The sequence below is a fragment of the Schistocerca piceifrons genome, chromosome 2 (assembly GCF_021461385.2).
Source record: "Schistocerca piceifrons isolate TAMUIC-IGC-003096 chromosome 2, iqSchPice1.1, whole genome shotgun sequence".
Classification (NCBI taxonomy): Eukaryota; Metazoa; Arthropoda; class Insecta; order Orthoptera; family Acrididae; genus Schistocerca; species Schistocerca piceifrons.
In genome coordinates, this window is record NC_060139.1 from 561,027,610 (window position 1) to 561,041,790 (window position 14,181).

The 14,181-nt window shown below is 39.8% G+C and overlaps 1 protein-coding gene across 1 annotated transcript in view; it reads left to right on the top strand.

Moving 5' to 3' along the window:
- The window catches only part of LOC124776581 (E3 SUMO-protein ligase RanBP2), a 313,159-nt gene that overhangs the window by 214,343 nt on the left and 84,635 nt on the right, over positions 1-14,181 (top strand). Inside the window, exons 23-24 of the mRNA XM_047251632.1 lie at positions 4,841-4,946; positions 8,003-8,122. Coding sequence (XP_047107588.1) covers positions 4,841-4,946; positions 8,003-8,122 — 226 coding nt within the window. The remainder of the gene's footprint in view (positions 1-4,840; positions 4,947-8,002; positions 8,123-14,181) is intronic.

Here is a 14,181-nt window from a genome sequence, read left to right on the forward strand (position 1 = left end):
TCCCGCCGCAACTGCTTCGCATTCAGAAAGGGATTTTCTCTGCTCCTAGACACTAGGTCCCTGTCTTCGTACTGTGAGCTCACTCTCTTCCTGCCTGAGCCAGGAGCCTTGTTGGTGGTGCCTCTTTCAAGGCAGATCCTCCACCATCTCATTGCAGTGGTATGTGGTACGCCATACCGTCTGCCAGCTTCTCTGATGGAACATCCTCCTCCTTCAATGAGAGCGACGACTCTCTCGAATAGACCTCTCCCAGTGAGCCATTACGGCAGATAGCCTGTTGTGTATTTCTACTTGCCGCTCTTATACTGATGCCAGGATAGGAGGTAAACATATTTACATCAAACGGAGTGGCAGAGGCATGCGGCTCAGCCGTGCTGGCTTGTCGAGGGCTGTTGGCCCACCAACGCCACCGCCAGCTCGCTCACTTCCGTCTCGCCTTGGCCAGCCTGGCTGGCCCGTAGCTTGCGAGCCGCGGCTAGTAGAGACCCGGGCCGCAAGGCCACGATCACACCTTGAAGGATCAAAAGTTACACCTAACCTACCCAAGTCTGTAGTATAAACTAACGCAGCTACAGCTATTATGCTATAACATGTGTAGGCACACCTACGGTTGACGATTCATTCAAATATTTGACGAACAATACATTCAGAAATACATTCATTTTAAACATAGCTACCACAAAATATTTCACCTAGCTAGCAATAGCATAACACAGGACACTGTTCTTTCTTGTAAGTGCTCTACATTAGATGTAACCTTAAGAAAACATGTATTCAACCACGACAACTAAGCGGAATGTAAAAGTAAACAGGTTCGGTGGCAGCTTCTCCAAATAATAGTATATGCGTAGTATATACTACACGTTTTGTGCACTTATAACATGTACTCAGTGTCTCTGAAACAATACGTACTGCATGACAGAAATTACTTTCTGCTGAGGCACTTCATTTACATCTCAATGATACATGACTACTAGAGAACATTGCTCTTTACGGCAGTCAGTCCACTTGTAAATTAACACCATGATATCGCAGATATTAGGCAACACATTACTAGGGATGAGAAGTACCTTAAGGTTTACAACTAAACATGCTACTCCTAGCTAGTACTGAATGAGAATTTGATTATTAACGTGTCTTCATAACCATGTGTGCGGCGTTTGACTCTGTCAGCATAAACATTTTCGTCGCCTTATTTCTAGTTAAACATGCACATATCTGGCTAATGGAGGACCAACATTGGACATTTCTCGTCTGTTCCTCTTTAGACGACGACGATGGCAGTAGGCACCGGGTTCGAATCCCGGTCAGGCAATACAACTTTAGTCATCATTTAAGGTTCCAACCTCACTACTGGTGACAAACTTACTTATTCAACAATCCAATTAGGTGCTGGGTTCGCATCCTTGTCACCAGCATTACATGATGGCATTTCAGTTTTAAACATGTGCATCCTTTGTTCCTTGACAATGCAACAATATACAACATCTTTCAAGGTTAATTACCAAGAAGGTAATTGTAATGTTAGGGTTCCTGGTTTCGTACAAACATTGTCATTTACGTTCCAGTTGAGAATTGATAACTGATACTGGTGCAAACGTCAATATTTGACGTCTCTTCCTGCCTAGGGATCGAGTCTCAATAAGGCATAAAGCTTCGCTTGGTTAACACTGGCTTTACGTTCTGGGTTTGCATTTGTATCCAGAACGAAGACGTTGGTCATGTCATTTAAAGTACAACTTTGTGTACAAGTATCTGTTGATGGGTCATGTAAACAATGGTATTACTTGTGGTTCGCTGTTAATGTTGGGATTTCCGTAGAGTGTTTACCGCCGTTAATCACGTTTTCTTTTAACTGCTTAGTATTACATAAAGTTGATGCAAAACCACTCAACGTTGAACAACGTTCAGCATTTGTTGGGTAAACCTTTTAGAAGGCAAAGAACTTGTTTCCAATTTCCATACAACTTTATAAATCCATATACTGTCTCAAATATTTAATTGTGCCTAAGGATTACTGAACAATTTATGTGACAAAATTAGTTGTCCCATAATGTTTGAAATGTCACTTATTGTAATTAAGTTTAGTTTACAAACGTTAAGGACTGTCTGATCTCTTCTATACTATCGTGGTGTTACATTACATCTGGACGGGGTGTCATAAAGACCGGTGTTCTACAGTAGTCTCTAGCGGTACCCATTGTGTATATTACGACTGTACTGTGGAGTGTTACGACGATGTGCAACCTAGATATGCTATGTTGGTTGCATACATTCAGGTGCAGCCTACACGTTGGAATTCAGGCATGACCCACTTTTTTTGTTGTCGAGTGTACAAGCTTGTGTTCAGGTGCAGTGTAAGTCTTGCTGAAAATATGACAAAGTAATAAAGGTAAGTCATTTGTCTCCAGTGTTCCTTTTTGGCTAGAAACTAGTGGCTTTTCCCTACAAATGATTACTGTGAATGTGTCCAGAAAAATATTTCAAACACACATTACAAGGTGAATGGCTTTCAGCTCTGTAGTTTAGGAACAATCTAATTATGTGAAAATACATCTTCCCCTCACACCATTTAGTTGACATTAACTTATTGCAGTATTACCAGTGATCCATTCAGAATGCCATACAAGACAATTAACCTTCTTTATTATGGGATTCATTACTCAGTACACTTAATATTTCTTCTTCTAAATGATAAATAATGCATTCAGACAGTTACTTCTGTAGAATTAAATGTAACTCATAAAAGATTTTCTTTTATAAAATTGTATCTAAATCAGAAAATTGACGGTTTCATACGGGGGCATGAAAAGTACCTCCTGCCAGATCTGAATGTACAGATTCCAGAAATTCTATGAATGTATTTACACTACAAATCTGCATTTTTAAATACAAATACATGAAGAGTGAAGTCATTGAGACCTGCAACAATTGAACCTAAAATGTGAAATCTTGTCTAGACAAGAATTAAAAACACTGATATTTCCGAATGTGGCACTCTTCATTCCACACAGGACTCGTGCAAATTCTGTTGTCTTTAAAGCAAAGTTCGGTACTCTACAAAACTGAATCTATACACAAATTAAGCAATTTGAATGCTCAGTTCCTTGGTTTTAAAAATTTTTGTTGTTTTACATTTTTTAATAGAAAATTGAGTTATCTTGCAACACAAACTATTACTTGCTCATGCAGCCAATGAGCACTCTGAATTTCATCTTGCATAGTAAGTGGAATTTTCTGCAAAGTCAATCTATAGCAACCAGTTTCTTGATCCATTTTGCTTTGTCATCTCACTCAGCAGATGGTGTTGTCTTTAATAAAACAATGAAATTTGTATCTAATAATTTCCTCTTCAGTTCCTGTCACTGAATCAGCAACAGCACAATTAATGTCAAGTTCTGGTTGTTTATCAACTTCATTCCATTGTTTCCATTTAACTTCTGAATCATAGTAAACTTCATCATGCAACCTGGATTGAAGTCTAGGTCTACCGTTTTTCAGTTTTGTACATGAATTCAACATGCAGGATTTGCTCTTCACATTACAGACTACATATTCTCCAATTTCTTTTTAAGTGTCATTTTTCAGTGCATTCACCACATAATCAGAGCTAATATAATATCAACATACATGTGTCCTGCAGTATGTCAGAAACGAACAATTTGTTTTAGTTGCAGCACATAACGAGTAGCCCTTTTTTTTTGTGGTGTCCACTTATTGTTCACTCTAAACTACTGTTAAGCATTCTTCATGGAGATAACTATGTAATGTATCTGCAAAATTGTACACTTCTTAGAGTTGGGATCTTTTAACTGATTTTGTATCCCTTCTAGCAGGAGTTTGACAGCTTGTGTTGTTTCTGTTCGTAAAAGTTTCAACTGTTTGCTGTTCATCACAGGCCTTTGGGATTAAATTTCTTTCAGGAGACCCTGCCACTATAATTATTTCTTCACTACAGCACATTTCTTAGCTGGACTGTCTGGAAGTAGCTATTTTACTCTTTTCGCTGACTTCCTAAAATTTGTGGAGATTTTTGACCCTAATTGGAATGCAAGAAAATTGACTAGGAGGAGAATATTCTTGGAGGAACTTGTAAAGTTGCTGGTAGCGAGACACATTCCATTGAGGATAAATTTCCTAAGAACAAAAGATTCTCTGTAAATAATCAGAAGCATTGAAAACCCCGAATGTGTGCCAAGCCTGTCAGAATCAGCAACAAGGAGAAAACCTGCACATTGCGAGTTTTGTTTAGATAGCAATGGCTATAAAACGAACATAAAATTGTGTGGGTAATGTAAAAAACTTCCCCTACTTGTGTCCAAATTGCATTAAATAAGAACAAAAGCTGGAAAATATTAATGTTTTAAAAAACAATTGCCAATCTAGACAACTGTTGTTTCACATTTATGATTTTGTTGATATTTATGTAACTGTGTGTCCAAACTGTAATCAGTAAAGCAACAAGAAATAAGAAAACTAACATAATGCTTTCAGAAAAGTTTTTCTTATTGAAAACAGTCTGTCATGTCACATTTACCTTATGTGAATATTAAAATAAGAAATTTCCTTAGGGCTGTTCTGTGTATTATTATTGTTATTGTTATTATTTTCAACAACGTATTGGAATATAACACTGCCAACAACTGTACAAAAAATTTTGCCTTTTTTGCAATATTTTAATCTGGGTTGTAACTAACCCAACATGTTAACTTGAACAAGCCACGATATTTGCTTTTAATATATCAATATTCTTAGCAAGAGCTTTGTCTTCCCTCATAACACATTTCGTTTAGTGTTGCCATTATGTTGATAAATGCAATTACATCTTTTTATTCTTCAGGCTGGTGTGGCTGAGGGTAAAATATTTTCGTCTGAAAAGGGAAGCAATAGGAGTCCAGGAATGGCAGACAAACAATTGTCTCTTGAGACGAAAGGTGATGGATCAGGTAATTCCATGTGTGCCTTATGCTGCTTATGAAGATACTATTAACAACAGCCCCATTTAATAAAGGGGTAATAGGCCTAATGCTTTTAGTTGCCAAAGGTAAATCTGCAATCCACTTCCCACCCCCTCACCTCTTAGTGGAAATTTCTCTAAATATGCAGAAAGTGTTTTTAGATATGTTTGTTGACATTGCTGTGAGGAGACTAGCTCACATCTTTGTCGTATTGAGTAGCAACCATGTAATGTATGCTAAACTTCTTTAATGGAACTTTTATAACTGTTGAAATTGACACATGCGCTTGTGTGTGTGTGTGTGTGTGTGTGTGTGTGTGTGTGTGTGTGTGTGTGCGCGCGCGCGCTGCTGACAAAGGCCTTAATGGCCGAAAGCTATGATTGTGTGAATCTTTTATTGTGCCTATCGCGACTTAGCATCTCCGCTATATGGTAAGTAGCAACTTTCCTTCTCTCGTATTGTTATGTTCCAGCCTGGATTTTCCATTGTTTGAAAATGACACTCCACTATGCCTATTATTTACAGTTGAAATGTCACTCCATAACACACCAGCCATTAAGTATGTTACATCAGTGTAACCTAATGACATGTTAAGAAATAGTGTATCACATGAGAGTTGCTGCTTTTGAGAAAGCTAATACATTGACAGCCAAAGTTACAATATTAATCCCAAAAGTCGTGTTTTAGTAAAGAAAATGTTCTTCTGTTTCTCCTTTTTAGGCTACCTGCATTTTCTTACGGTGAAAAATGAACACTGTTTCCATAAAATAATACGGCATCAAAGCTACCTCTTGTTAAAATAAAGATGACAAAATTCTGCACAGGCTCGGAGATCAATTGTATCGGCAACATGTTTCCAGGTTGCGTGTCTTTGAAGTACAGGGTGTTCCATTTATCTAATGACTGCCTGCCCGGGGTATTGCAGGCCGGCCATGGAAGCTGCCCCCTCCCCTTTCCCTTTTTTCTTTCTATGTTATTATGATTTAGATTTTTAATATAATTTTTTAAGAAGTTTTATAAATTGCAATGTGTGTAAGGAAGTTTTATAAATTGCAATGTGTGTAAGGAAGCTTCATAAATTGTTCATAATTAAAGGTATGCATGAGATATAATTTGAGACGACATTTGTCTGTAACCCCACCTTGTGGATTAATGTGTTTACTTTCTAACACACTGCTGCGTGAGCCAGTTAGGCCACTGATCTTAAGTAAGGAAGTTCATGTTGGCTAGATACTGTATCTCCATTAAGCTACGTAATTAAACGTAATACACCTCTAAGACTTGTGCTATATCTTGTTACTGTAAAAGTCTGTTTCTGTCCATTCTTAAGTCAATTCTTGTATCACAGAGATGAAGGAGCTATATAGCGAACCATGTCGAGAATAAATATGAAATAATTTTAGTGATGAAGATGAGTAAAATATTCGGGTAACGTGGAATAGGAACAGAAATAAGACCCCATGTATTTCGTGAATAGTAGTGCAACAGTTTGAAATCCACACACTTTTTTTTAACTAGTCAAATTTCTGAGGTGGGTAATCATAGTAAAATATTTTATGAGATGTGCCTGTATTTAGGCAATGTACTGTATTTACCCAATTATAAAAGAGGTATTTTCCCAAATTCGCCATTCGAGAAAATGCAAGATTGTCTTATATATGCAGATTGAACTATTGCTGCTGAGTTTAACATTTTTGTAATGTTTGGTAGAGTATGTAGGGGTCGCCTTACATTCACATATGAAGCTGTGGCTTTTGAAGTTACTTGGAGATTTATTTTGAAGGATCTGGTAGGGCAGGGTTGCGCAAATGATACTGGTGTTCAACAGGCTCAAGATTTGCCAATACGCCGAAACACTTGATAGAGTATTGACGTTGCTCGAACAGTCCGTAAAATTTTATTTGTGTGGTATTAGTGCAGGGAAAATGCGAGAAACTATGAACTACCAACTACAACACGCTATTGCTGTGCTTAAAAGTTTGGAGGGGGGCGGGGGGGCGAATCATTCACTCAGAATTTTCTTCAAAGGAATCTTGTGACATTGTGCAGTGTCATCCATACAGATTAAGTCCATGAACGGCTGCAAATGGCCCCCAAGTAGCCGGGCATAACCATTTCCAGTCAATGATTGGTTCAGTTGGAGTAGAGGTCCCAGTCCATTTCACCTAAACAAATTCCACACAATTATGTAGCCACAACCAGCTTGCACAGTTCATTGTTGACACCTTGGGTCCCTGGTTTCATAGAGCCTATGCCACAGTCAAACCGTCTCATCAGCTCTTATCAAATGAAATTGGGACTCATCCATAAAGGCCATAGTTTTCCAGTGATCAAGGGTCCAACTTACGTGATCACAAAACCAGGAGAGGGGCTGCAAGCAACGTCAAGCTGTTAGCAAATGCACTCATGTCAGTCATCAGCTGCTATAGACCATTAATGCCATATTTCACTGCAGTGTTGTAAGTCCCACATTGATTTCTGCAGTTATTTCAAGCAGTGTTGCATGTTGTTAGCACAGACAACTCTAAGCAAATGCTCCCACTCTTGGGGATTAAGTGAAGGCCGTCAGTCACTGCATTGTATGTGGTGAAAGAAAATGCCTGAAATTTGGTATTCTTAGCACATACTTGACACTGTGGATCTCAGAATATTGAATTCCCTAATGATTTCCGAAAGGGAATCACGCAGCCATAATCACGTCAGGAACCTTTTCACATGAATCACCTGAGTACAAATGACATCTCTGCCTAAGTACTTCCATTTTATACGGTATGTACACTGCACTACCACCATCTGTATATGTACATATCTTTATCGCAACACTACTGTCACCTCAGTTTATGCACCCTGTTTATCTCCCCCCTCCCCTACCCTTCTTCAAAAAGTGAGCAATGGTATTTTTACCAAATAATCTATCTAATTATTAACGTGTGACTTACTGATTGTAACTAAATGAATATAGTTCCACACACTGTCTGCTTTTGCACATGCATAGATTTATGTTAATACAATGAATCTGAAGGAGCTTATTTATTTTTGTGTAGGTGATGCTACTTCTCCTGCTTTTAAGACCTTCTCATTTGCTGTCACAGATAATAAGCCAGAATCTAGTGGAACACCAAAGTTCTCCTTGTCAAGTCGCTTTGGATTGCCAGAAATGAAAGGTGAGATAATAGTGGACACTTAAAACTTTTAAACAATTAGATTTTATATAAAAGTTAAGTAATTATAATCAGTACATAATTTAAGTGAAATGTACACACTGTGAAGATACTCATTTCTTTAAGTTAGCAACATCAGGTGATAATGCCTAGATTAAACATAAATTCAGATCATAATATACTAGTTATGGGAGCCTAAAACAAGATAGTAAAAAAAAGTGTACATAGTAAAGTAAATACTGAAAACTTGGAATAAAACACATACCTGTAGAAGATTTAGAGAAAGTGGTGATTATAGCCAAAATTGTTGAAGTTATATTTAATCTTAGTCTGTCCCACAGATTAGTAAGATCCAGGAAGTGTTAATGTGAAAGCTGAAAGGTACAGTTTAGAAACTAGCTCAAGCAGCAGACAAAAAGCTAGGAATACATCAGAGGCCTGTAAAATTGAGAGCAACTGCCCAGAAGCCTAATAAGAGGTGGTAGTTCATAAGGGTGAGATACACAGTTCAGTAATGCAGTCATAGTTTGAGAGAATAGCGAATGATCTGAACTTGCAGAAGTCAGTGGAAGTGGATGACATAGCTTTGGAGTTACTGAAATTGGGGTTACATGTGGGAGAGTGTGCCAAAAAGTCTATTAAACAGTGACTGTCAGTTTTACAGAAAAGCATTGTCATATTACCAAAGAGGGCAAGAGTGGAAAAGTATGGAAACTATTGAATGATGAATTTGACAAATCATGTTTGTAAATTGATGACCAAACTAAAGTACAGAAGAATCAAAAGAAACCTTTACAAAATATTGGACAGAGGTCATTTTGATTTCAGAAAAAGTAACAGCTTAAACACTTTCTGGCTACCAACCCAACTAATTAGACTCAACCCAAAGTCAATGTTGAACCCTGTCTGACTCAGTTTACTTCTCCATCTAACCATGGTCCACTCACATTGCTCCCAAATCACACACTGTTTACATTCTGGAATTTCGTAACCACAAACCTTGCCTCATCGTCATCCCCCAGGGGTTCCCCCAGAGAAAGAGCAGCAGTCCATCACCTAGAAACTGGTCCTGACCTTATAATCCTGCTTACCGACTTACGCTCCACCACTGTGATTTTGAACCACAAGGATTACCTGGCAGAGAGATTCCACCAACTGTCAGATTCGTCCACATACAAACCGTGCCACAGTGTACCCATCCCAGAAATGCGTCATGATCATCACCTCAAATTCGTTTGTCTTGCCCACAACCTCTCCCCTGAGTCCCTCTCTCCTCACCCCTACCACTCCACACACTCCTATCTTCAACATGCTTCCAACCAACCTGCATGCCCGATTCTGGCCATTTATGTTGCCCCCATTGAGAGAATCTGCAGCCCTGGACCAGCACCTTCAGCCTATTAACTGTAATCTACCCTCCTATATAAGGAAGACCAACTTCTTCCTCTACGAACTCTCTACAGTTGCTGTTCCTGTACCACACAGCACCCTGCTCATCACTATTGATGCCACCTCCCCCTACACTAACATCCTTAATATCCATGTCCTTAACACTATTGAACACTACCTTTCCCAACCTGTGACCAACTCCAAACCTGCAACCTCCTCCTTGGTCACCATGACCAACTATATCACCACCCACAATAATTTTTCATCAAGCAAAGTGGTGCAGTGGTTAGCACATTGGATTCGCATTCAGTAGAAAAACAGTTGAAATCGCCATCCAGTTAACCAAATTTAAGATTCCATGATTTCCCTAAATCACTACAGGTAAATGCTGGAATGGTCCCTTTGGAAATCCAAGCCTCTGCTCCGTTTCTTATGACCTCGCTGTCAGTGGGACACTAAAGTCTAATTTCCCTCCCTTAATTGCTTATCCTTCAAAAGCATCACCTACAAACTAATACATGATGGAACAATGGGCACCTGCATGGCACTAACCTGTGCCAACCTATTCTTGGGCCATGTACAGGAATCCTTCCTTAACCACCGAAAATCCAAAACTCCCCACGTGGTTTAGATTCATCAGTGACATTTTGATGATCTGGACTGATGGTGAGGACACCCTATCCACATTCTTCCAGAGCGTAAACACCTTCTCCCCCATTTGCTTCACCTGGTTCTCCTCAACCCAACAAGCCACCTTCCTCAATGTTGACTTCCACCTCAAAGGTGGCTACATCAGTCCCTCCGTCCATATCAAACTTACCAACCACCAGCAACACCTCCATTCCATACCAAGAAGTACCTTCCATACAACCTAGCCAAACATGGCTATCGCATATTTAGTGACAAGCAGTCCATCTCAAAATATATCAAGTGCCTCACTGATGCCTTGACAGGCCGTAATTGCCCCCTCAATCTTGTACAGAAACCGATCTCACTTGCTTTCTCTCTCCAGTCACTTACAACCTCCCACATTCCCACTGTCTGCCCACAAAGGAACACTCCCTTCATGATTCAGTACCACTGGAGCTACTATATCACATTTTCTGCCGGGATTTTAACTACTAATCGTCATGCCCTGAAGTAAGGAATATACTTTCCAATAACCTTTCCACCCCTCCCACACCAATATTCTGCTGCCCACTGAACCTGTGCAATACCCTTGTTCATCCTAATTCCACCTCTGCTCCCAACTGTTTGCTTCATGGCTCGCATCCCTGCAATAATCCTAGATACAGGAACTGTCCAATACATTCTCCCACTACTACCTACTCCAATCCGGTCACAGGCATCACATTTCCCACCAAAGGCTGGGCTACCTGCGAAAGAAGTCGTGTGATCCACGAACTAAGCTGCAACTACTGTGCTGCCTTCTACGTGAGCATAACAAAAAAGATGCTGCATATCTTCATGGGTGGCCACTGACAAACTGGTTATGAAACACCCAACTGCTGAACATGCTGCCGAACACAATGTGCTTCACTTCAATGACTCCATCACAGACGTCTCCATTTGGATCCTTCCTACCAGCACAAGCTTTTCCGAATTTTGCAAGTGAATTCTACACAAATCTCATATTGCTGAAAACATGCAATAAATATGTACCATCTGATTATGAATCGCTAGAGATTTCAAAACAGGTAATGGGCCCAGTTGTAATAATTTGTGTAAATCCTTTATAGCAATGTATCTGGGACGGCTGGGTGTGAGTAGCAAGTGAGGTAAATAAGGTGTCACAGTATCTCCCAGTGCAGCATCTCTGGCTCAGACTCATATGTGATAGTGCTGAATGTGTGCTACCATTGTGGCTATTGCTGTGTCGGAGAGGTAATATTTTACCAATCAGCATGCAGTGTGATCAGCACAGCAAATACATTTATAGCTGTGAATACATGAGGTTGCAACTTTTCCCCCAGTGGTACAGATGAAATAGTCCTCCATTCATACCTCTGTGGAGGCAGCAATGGCTGGATTCCCGCCTGGCAGTGCTGTGTGACCTGAATACCTGGATGCTTAGGTGGCAGAAACAGGTTAGAGAACTGGCGACAGTAGTGGCAGCAGCGCCATTGGTACAGCATTGGCTAGGACAGACTGGACATCATACTACTGTCCAGCTCTTCAACAATGATGTCCTGGTGTTGGGAGGTTACATGCAGCTGCTCAGGGTTTACTTTGCAAAATAGGCTGTGTTTTTGTGTGATGCGAAAATGTCTGGAATAAAGGCCGATCACCAAGGTCTGGCTGTTGTCACATGATAGTTATTCAAACCATAGAAGCTTCCTAAAGGCTAGTCCACTCCCAGGGCATTGACATGCCAAAATGCTGTCATGGATGCAGCGTGGCACTGCTGTGGATGCTGATAAGCAGGTTGATGACCGGTGCCGCCAATGCCTGGGTTCTGGTGCCCTGTCTTCAGCTCTAATCAGTGCTGTAGTTTTTTCTGTTAAAATTCCTCCTCTTAAGAAAAATCTGACCTTTTGGGATTTCTGTTAAAAATTGACTCTAACATGGAAAACGATTAATTTACAATTTGTTTCCTCCGCTTGACTAACACTGACATTTGGTCCATTACACTATCTACACTTTCCTTGCAGTGGCATTCTGCAGGGAGCAGTGTGTGTATGAAGAAGAGGTTATTGATGCAGCAAGACACTGACTCAGGCTTAGACAAATATAGTGGTACCAGGCCCTCCCGTTAAGTTGACATTAGGCTCTGGAATTGAATTTAGATTATGTTGAAAAATATGGTTTGTAGCCAGAAGAATTGAGACTAATATGGTGTATTGGAATCCTGCATAAAATGAACCTGCTTTCAGAGAAATGTGTTGCATTACTTTCTGAACGACCCATTCTGCTTCTTCAAAGTTGATCAAAGCATTGTCTGTACAAATAACACATTAAAAAAGTTATTCAATGTATTAGTGCTTTCATTTCTTTTTGAATTGCAGATTATTATTATTATTATTATTCCCCCCCCCCCCCCTCTCTCTCTCTCTCTCTCTCTCTCTCTCTCTCTCTCTCTCTCTCTCTCTCTCCCCCCCCCCCCCCTTTTTATTTAAAGTTAGCTCAATGCGTATGCTATTGGACATTTGTGTCTGTTTACCTCCTTGCCTAAAACGCAACCTAAGGCAAAATAGATGCTGTCACACAACAGTATAAATTGCTTTAAGTAATCTGGAAAAGCATGCACTAGGCAGGAGGTCACTATATATTACAGTTTTACAAAACTGTTTCACTGTTTGGAGACCACTGAAACTTCACTCCTTTCTTCAAATGTTGTGTAAGTGGTCTTGCATTTTTAGAGTAAATTTTCTATAAAAATCACCTGGGCAGATATATGACTGCTATTCTTTGCCTATAGTGGGTGTCCGGAAATTTTTGATTGCATCAAGTTGCGTTTTGGCACTTCCACTGTTGTGGCAGATAATGAGACCAAGTAACAGACTTCTTGTACGAACTGGAATTTCTTGTCCCAACTGTTAGCCATGCTGATTGTTAATTTTCAAAGACTTTGCATTGACACATTCTATGATATCATCGAAATAGACCTTGGATTGCTTTAGTATTACTCCTCAAAATACACCATTCGCCAAGCATTAGTAAGTTGCTGGTGCATTTACAGTCCAAATTGTGATAATATTGATAATGACAAACCAGAGTTGAGAACACCATTTTCAGAAGATTTTCAGGCATTATCTTTAATTGATGCTACCCATTTCTTAGATCCAAGGTTGTAATGTAATGACACTGGCTTAGATTATGTTTGGAGTCTGTTATATTGGGCAAAGGGTAGGCATCTGTAACTATTTTCTAATTTAAATGGTGGTGGTCCTAACAAAAAGTATATGCTCTGCTGCCATCTGATCAGTTCTTTGAGACAGTGACAACAGGTGTTGACCAGGGGCCATTACTCTTCTGCTATCCCATACTGAAGTTGTGGAGCTATAAACTCCTCAATGACAGTTTGCAATTGTTTTGGGACCAAATACGGTTGCTTATACACAAGTGACTCATTCACAATGGGAATATAATATTGAGTTAGTGTGTGGCAGGCAATGATCCAGGAGGACCAAATAACTTACCATATTCTTCGACAATATCTCCCTGTCTTTGTTCTGTGCTCCAGATGTGCTACTTTCTTTCTTAGTGCAATTAAACTGATGACTGTCCCAGAGCTGGATAACTTGGATGTGGAATTCCTTTCTGACTCATCTTCATCCAGTACTGCCAGTGTGACTATTAGAATGTTGTCACAGAAAAAGCCGTGGTGTAGTGGTTGAGCATGGATGGTCGCGAGTTCAATACCCACCTGAACTGTAAAATTTTAATTTCTATATTCGGTTCAAGTACATTCTAGAAGTATCCACAAATGTCAAGAATCATTATACTGGAATGTTCTGTTACTGTATATATACCGTATGTGTTCTGGCCCGAGGCAGTTCGCTCTGTGCTCTTGATGTGCAAGTGCTGAATAAGCCTTCGTTCAGTGAAGTTAGTGTTCGCCATTCATCTAATTACACCTTCTTCTACATGACATGATTCTGGTGGAGACGATGGGTATTGGAACTTGTGATAGCGTACATTATTGACGACATAGTGGCTCACATTAGGCCACA